The sequence below is a fragment of the Arctopsyche grandis genome, chromosome 11, assembly GCF_051622035.1.
Source record: "Arctopsyche grandis isolate Sample6627 chromosome 11, ASM5162203v2, whole genome shotgun sequence".
Lineage (NCBI taxonomy): Eukaryota > Metazoa > Arthropoda > Insecta > Trichoptera > Hydropsychidae > Arctopsyche > Arctopsyche grandis.
The window spans coordinates 7117996-7126037 of NC_135365.1; the positions used below are offsets into that span (position 1 = coordinate 7117996).

At 36.3% G+C, this 8042-nt stretch overlaps 1 protein-coding gene across 1 annotated transcript; it reads left to right on the plus strand.

Moving 5' to 3' along the window:
• Positions 1-1046: 1046 nt before the first annotated feature.
• LOC143918905 (uncharacterized) lies at positions 1047-4756 on the plus strand. Its single transcript, XM_077441008.1, has 3 exons — positions 1047-1298; positions 1361-1531; positions 2342-4756. The coding sequence occupies exons 1-3, from the start codon at positions 1203-1205 to the stop codon at positions 3416-3418; spliced, it is 1344 nt and encodes a 447-aa protein (XP_077297134.1). The 5' UTR covers positions 1047-1202; the 3' UTR covers positions 3419-4756.
• The last annotated feature ends 3286 nt before the right edge of the window (positions 4757-8042 follow it).

An 8042-nucleotide genomic window follows, 5' to 3' on the forward strand; every position in this document is an offset into this window, starting at 1 on the left:
AATTGTGAATGATACAAACTTGTATTAAGATTCCATCATTATATATATTTTGAAGAGACCAGTATTTACTAATATGTATGTATGTACATAGGGTCTATTTCTTTTAGACATAATTTTCAAAATAAAAATTAATTTTAATACTTTGTGGTGCAATCTATGAAGGAATGTGATTTAAATTTATAACAAAAAAAAATCAAAGAAATTATTAGAAAATAGCATATAAAAAAACATACATTAAATTTAGTGTAAATGCCTTTTTGTTCAAGATTTAAATACCTACACAGCAGACTTACTCCTCAGTTTTAACTCAACATTTCTTCTTCCACCTTATACAGAACTTATCAGAAAATAAATACATAGCTCTCCAGCACACATCCATATGTATATCCTGATCCAACAACTTGCAATCTAATGTTTATACTTGATAGAAAATTTTTTGTAAAGGTATACAAAAACTTGTTTTTGGTCAAAATGACTGATTTTAGTTCATATCCCGGTATCCCAATACGGCCAAAACTTTACACGTCAAAATTATCATTATCTCTTAGCCATTATTATGTAAAAAAGTAAATTTTTGTGTCAAAATTGTGTTCTTATTCAATAAATAGCAAATGGACAGTATAAAAATCTAACGAACATTCGTCAAATAACAATGCCTGTTAAAATTTTATATCAAGATCGTACCAACCTTGTATATTGTCCATTTAATATAAATACTGACCTTTCGTATTTAAATACTGACAAAATACTTATTACTAAAATACGAGCCTATATTATATTGAGTTCGGTGATTACTAGTCATATGTGAACCGGTCACAGGACAACCGGTCGCTCTAGATCGGTCACACGTGATCACCCGTCACACTAAAACTGGTCACGGGAAAACTGGTCACACCCTAAAACTGGTCACACCTGAAAATTGGTCATGAAAAAACTGGTCACACCCAAAAATTAAAAATTGGTCGAATTTTTGGGTGTGACCAGTTTTCTCGTGACCAGTTTTAGGGTGTGATCAGTTTTAGTGTGACGGGTGATCATGTGTGACCGATCTAGATCGAGCGGTTGTCCTGTGACTGGTTCACATATGACTAGTAGTCCGTTTACCATTAAATTGGCTATGCTCAATTTTTTTAGAATTCAGAGATGCAGTTGGTACCATTAGCTGTCAATCGAGTCTTCTGTCAACTGTCAATTTGCATATTATGGAGTGTCGTTTGTGTTTAAGCTTTGCATCATCTAATCCCATCTACGAAACACACGATGTAGCGACACAAATCAGACACTGCTGTCACTTAGAGGTAATTAAAAAAACTTACAAAAACATCGTCTAAAATAGCTAAAATCATCATTTACCTTTTAGATACAAAAAGACGATGGATTATCAGAGAGAATATGTCGATTATGCGAGTCACACCTTGAATACTTGATTGATTTTAAAAAAAAATGCAAAGAATCAGACCAAACGCAACGACGGAGATTGTTGGAAAATTCGAAAATTGAAGTAAAACCATCAAGCTCCAAATCACCAGAGGTAATATTCATTTCACTAAAGCTTAATTTTACTTTTTACTAAATAGATAAGTTTAACAATATCCAAAATTTAAATTAATTTGTTTAACCCTTTGAGTGCTGACGTCTTTTCTGTTGGAAGCCCAGCATGCAGAAAATTTTGCCAACATTTCCAACTAAAATTATTTAGAAATCCAATAGAAAGCGGGCATAAAAATTGTAGCTAATCCGAACAAACTCTAAATAACTACCGCCGAGGATTTCGAGTTTTGTAAAGGTGTGTTTAGACTCTCTAATATATCTTGCAACAATATAAAATAAACAAAACAAGTCTATTAATAAATGTATTTTTCTAAAACCAGTTCCATCTTCTTCATTGTTGTTAAAATGTAATTTTCATAATCTAAATGCCAAGTCACAATCTAAAATACTCAGCAGTTAGGAATTTCCATCGGGAAATTCTGCAATGGTTATAAATTCAGAAGTTCCGGTGTAAACGAACCTTTATAAACGTTGGCAAATAAATGAAATGGATTACACGAACCATGTTCAATGCATTTTTTTTCAACACTACCTGGAAAGGCTTAGCTGGTAGTATCCTTGTTTACTTTGTATTATGCCCAAAATACAAAGCCTATCGACGTTTTTCAGGTCCATAGACTTGTTGGCAAAACATCGATCGGCGTTGGTCAGCATTAAAGGGGTTAAATTTTATTATATTTGAAAATTAATACACTAGTATGTTCCATTTCATTTATCACAGTTGTATAAAAATACAAAAGTGTTTGTTTAAAAATCTACTCATTGAAAATTCACTTGTTTTGTTTCACAGATCCACAGCTCTAAACCATCCTATGTATGTGACTACTGCGGAAAATCATTTAAAATAAAGTTCACCATGAGAGACCACATCCTATCCCACAACGGCGTTAAGCCATACAAATGCACGATCTGTCCGAAGACGTTCAGCTTCAGGAGCACGCAGTGGATGCACATAAAGAGCCACAACAGCGACAAACCTCACAAATGCCAAATGTGTCCCAAGGAGTTCAACTTCAAACGCGACCTGATCCGACACTCGCTGATCCACTCGGGCGAGAAGCTCCACAAGTGTGAGATATGCTTAAAAGCTTTCACATTCAAATTCAACCTGCACAAACACATACGAGTACACACTCCGGAAGAGCTGCAGAACAGTTCGATGTGTAACGAAGCGTTCGTTCTAAAAGACCGTCCTCCAAACATCTGCGACATATGCGGGAAGGTTTACACGTCAAAAAGTACGCTGACGGCTCACATGAAAGTCCACGCTGACATTAGGCCGTACAAATGCGAGATTTGCTTCAAAGACTTCGTCTTCATGAACCGGCTGACCGTTCACATGAGGATTCACGACGAGGTGCAAGCCTACAAGTGCGAGATGTGCCCGAAAGCGTACTCCTTGAAGTCCAGATTGACGGCGCATATGAAAGTTCACACCGGCGAACAGCCGCACAAGTGTACGGTGTGTCCTAAAGCTTTCACCTTCAAAAGTGTTCTGAATGTGCACCTGAAGAGTCACACAGGGGAGCGGCCTTTCGCTTGCGAAACGTGCTTCAAAACGTTCCCTACCGAATATCAGCTCACTCGGCACTTGAAGATTCACTCGGGAGAACGGAATCACATTTGTAAATTGTGCTTTAAGGGGTTCACCACCAGCGACATTTTGTTGAATCATATGAAAATTCACAGAGGAGACAAGCCGCACGGATGCGATTTGTGTTCGAAAGCATTCTTGACCAAATATCAACTGAGGCAGCATATCAGAACTCATACTGGAGAAACCCCGTTCAAGTGTGACGTCTGTTCAAAAGAGTTCACTCTGAACAGAGGCTTAGTCAGACATATGAAATATCATTCTATAGAATGAAAATGTTTTTCTGGATATGTATTTGAAAGTACATATGCATATGAGAATATTTAAGGTGGGAGAAATGTCGTGGTTATGGGTACGAAAATGGGGTATGGCATTTTGAGAAATACTCACCAATGGGGTTTACTTACGCTTTGGCTATTGGTGTGGCAGCTCCAAATTTACTAAGTACTTGAATATAATCGCCCGCATACGCAATTTAACTTTCAAGCTAGCCAAAGTAAAAACTTTGTAATAATATAATATAGATAAAAACGGACGCGATGTGGGTATGTGGCAGACGCGTCGATGAGTATGGAGATTTAAAAAAAAAAACAAATTTTAGAACACCAGTATATGTTGTGCCTAGAGATATTTAATAAAATAAATACACGCGAACAACGCGCACAGCCAATCAGAGCGAAGTAGTCCACGTGGACTAAAACCATTGACCAATAGGTGCATTTTAAGCATCCGTTATTTTTATGCGCATACGTTAAGTCGGTGAACACAATATAACATATGCGTGTTTAATAATAATAATAAATGCCTAATAATTGAGCGCCGAGTGAGCAACGGGTGACGTCATCGTCAGTTGCGCTGCACGGGAGCGTACACACATACACAGATTCACGAAGCCACACACACACACACACATTCATCATTTCGAACGGGTAAACGGCGCATTAATACGCGCGCGCGCCTATTAATTATCTTACACTATATTTATATATAACCAGGCCTTTTTTTGAAGAAAAAAAAAAGGTGCCGGAACTCACTTCTTGTCAAGATTTAATTGAAAAAGATTATATTCAAATTATCTTATATAGAATATTCGTTTGAAACATAAAAAATGCCGAGACAAAAAGGTCCCGGAACGCCGTTCCACCGCGTTACATTGGAAAAAAATCTCTATATATAACATTTAATTTTAATTTAATTTAATTCGTGTATCGATTCCTTTCCGAAACCACCCTTTGAAATCAACAGGCACAACACTAGTTAAAATATTTATGATTTGTCAGCAGTATAGCTCGGTGGTTGCGTTAATGCTAACCAGCGAGAGGTTCCCGGGTTCAAGCTTTGAGTTGACCTCGATAGTGGAGAATTTATTTGGAGTATTTCTGCAGTGCTGCTGGTCAGACTTGGATATTTGTCGCTCCGAGTCGATCGTTTCCTATCAGAGTTTGCCAATTTATCTGATTTCATTGTTGAAACGGTTCCTCATCAAATTGACAACCAACCCCCCTACTATTTAATTATAATTTCAAATTTATAATCTATAAATTTATATATGTACAAGTTTAAAACCATATGTGTCGCCAGGGGTTTTTAAATCTGTAATGGCATCATGGTAAAATATAAATTAAAAAAAAATCTTATTATTTATCCAATCTTACCCAACTTCATTCTTCTATTGTACATTGTGTCCTCACTGGTAATGGACAATAGTAATTCTGTTGTTGTCAATGTACTTCACTTTTTAAATTTCATATTACTTGTCAACGCCTTCATCTACGTATCAGTAATCTACCTTTATTTAATATTTCTAAATCTTTTGAAGTATATAATTCGTTGTAGGTTAAACTTTTGCAAAAAATTCATGCAAATATTAGCTCTTTTATATCGGGTTGACATGATCAGGGATGTAGTGCTAAAAAAAGAACGCTGAATTTACTAATTTTAACACCCCCCTCCCTACACAAATTATTTTAGTTGAATTTTTTATATTAGCTAATAATGATTTTTAAAAATCTGTTAGTGTTTATGTGTCTTTGTAACTAATCTAAATATTTTAGACATTAAACAAAATAAGGGTATTTTTTTTTATATTCCATTGTGTTAATTTTTTGAAAAATTTCAAACTTTCAAATTTAAATTTAACATTCAAATTCATATTTTTATTATTTAAAACAAGTTAAAAAGGCGCCAAAGGCGAAAATTTTTTGTCCAACTATCTAAGTCAATCAAATTGCATCACCAAACAGCTTTCAATTTACTTACTTTCTACGGACTGTCTTATTTTTCTTTGGTTAATTTTTTTATATTTGTACAAGAATAAATAGAATATATAAATAATAGATATTATCAAATTTTAAATCTATCTAAAATCTTGACTATATTCACCATCGCCCGCACATCCCAAACCGGGCCTTGGGCTAACACGCTCAAGCCCCCCCCCCCCCCCAAATTAAATAATTAAAATTAAAAATCATTTCATGAATATTTTTCACAATACACATTAAGTAGTAATAAGATATTGAGGATCTCCTGATAAATGATAGTATATTTTATCTACCTGAACATAAGTACGAAGACGAAAAATACTCTTCAACCAGGCCATAATATTCACATATTAAATATTAGCTTGATTGGTAAGAAATCCTTTTAAATTTAAATCAACGTTAGCCTCACATAGAAATCGAACCAATAACAAAGTGAAACTAAGAATAGCCTTGTAAAAAGAATCACAACAGATGTATTATCACAGAAAAAAACCTATAAAAAATAAATTAATGTTTACTACATTAAATGAAAAATCTATATATATATCAATAGAGGTCGAATTTTTTTTCTGTTTGCGAATTTCGAAATAAAAACACGTTTTTTTATGATATCAGTATTTGAGGCCAAAATCTCGAATTTAGAAAAGTAGCGGAGAGCGTTCCTGCTTAGAAAAAAGTGCCGGACCGTCGCTCCGGCCCCACTACATCTCTGGACATGATGTGAGTAACTTGGACGTTACTCCAACCGTTTTGTATCCGACTCAAGTGGGTCTGGGTTACTGCATCGAAAGTCGAAAGATCGAAAAGAATGTATGTATGGTAAACCGTACTATATATACAGTGCCGGTTTTAGGGGGGGCTGGGTAGGGCGGCGCCCGAGTAAGTTAGGGTACCACTTAATGCGCCGAAGGCGATTCAAAATTTAAAATTAGAGCACCGAAGGCGCAACAAAATTTTAGATCAGAGCTCTAAAGGCGAATCTACGTACTAAGTTCAAACATTTGTATTTATTTATTTTTAACTCCGCCAGTGGGGTTGGGAAACCTTGCTAACCACTTTTCTGCCGGTTCCAAGCCCGGAAAAAGGAGGATGATAACCAATTTTTTAATATTTTTCTAGGGGCGCTTAGAAAAAAATTGTCCGAGAGCGCCATAGGTTGTAAGGCCGGCACTGTATATATGTATATATATATACTGCGTCTACGTGACGAGACAGAATGTTAAATTACAGAAAACACGAATATTGGAAGGCAAAGATCGAAAAAAAATGGTGCATGATAAACGGTACATACTCACTTAATTTGCGCGAGCAGGATACAACAGGAACAAGAGGAACATGCTTTTCCTCCCGTATTCTGCGCGCGCACATTAATACGGTATGAAAAGCCTGTTCCTCTTGTTTCTGTTGTATCCTGCTCGCGCAAATTAAGTGAGTATATACCGTTTACCATGCACCATTTTTTTTGATCTTTCGACTTAAGATCTTTCGATTTTCGATATTTGCGTTTTCTGTAATTTAACATTCTGGCTCGTCACGGAGACCGATATATACTACCCGCTTTTCGTATGTATGCATGGTAAACGACTATTTCACATAAAAATCGCGAAAAAACTTCGATCTTTCGACTTTCGCTCAAGTCACTTTCGATGCAGTAACGGTCATTGGACTCGAGTAAGTTGGACAGTGCTCAACTTAGCCGATTTTTATTACAAGCTTTTTTTTATCAACAATATACTTACAAGTAGCATTCCAAAATGGCGGTGAAGAGCGGAACGTCGAAGTATATAGGAAAAAAATGGTCAGTACCAAAGACAATATGGTTTGTAAAGCAGTAGTATCTTTATCTTCCTGCTAAACTTCGGGAAAAAATATATAACGCGCACTCAATTCATTTACGGGTCCAGATTTTTTGTTCGCTGAACAGGAGAGAGTTTGGTGAATTTCAAGCCATTTATCAACATGTCTGCGATGGTTACCTGACAACTCGTTCACAGATTTTCCGTAAACCGAGGATGCGCTCCAGGCATTATCGCATCTGTCTGTTATCGGCGAACAGACGGTCTGTGTAAGAGATGGCTGCATACGTAATGGCATAGTAAACGAGATCTTAGTGAACAGACGGGGTGAGAAAGACATGGCCGTATACGTAATGCCTGGAGCGCATCCTCGGTTTACGGAAAATCTGTGAACGAGTTGTCGTCTCACCGTCTACGATAGCTCCCTATACCTTGCGGTACCAGATCTGTCATTTTAAAATTTTCCAAATGGTGATTACGTGTCAACCACATTTACAAGTCACTTGGAAGTCTAAGCTACTCGCATAGTGTCAACCCGGTATTTGGAACATTCAAGACGTCCAAAATGGCTAAATTTGTTGTTTCAATTAAATTTTACTTAAAATTTCAAAGATAATTGTGAGACCTGCAAAACTTGCATCAATTGTGGAGCATTTTTATGATTTCGTGTAGGGGGCGAATTTAGTTTGCCTTGACATGAAGAAGGGCATACATAACCGGCTTCGGGCAAAAACACACTGAGAAGCACGCGGTACGTGTTTTTTTTTTAAGATACTTCTGCACATGTAATAAAAACAAAAGTATGCATAACCATTCCTGAAGCATGCAGTCCGAAAAATC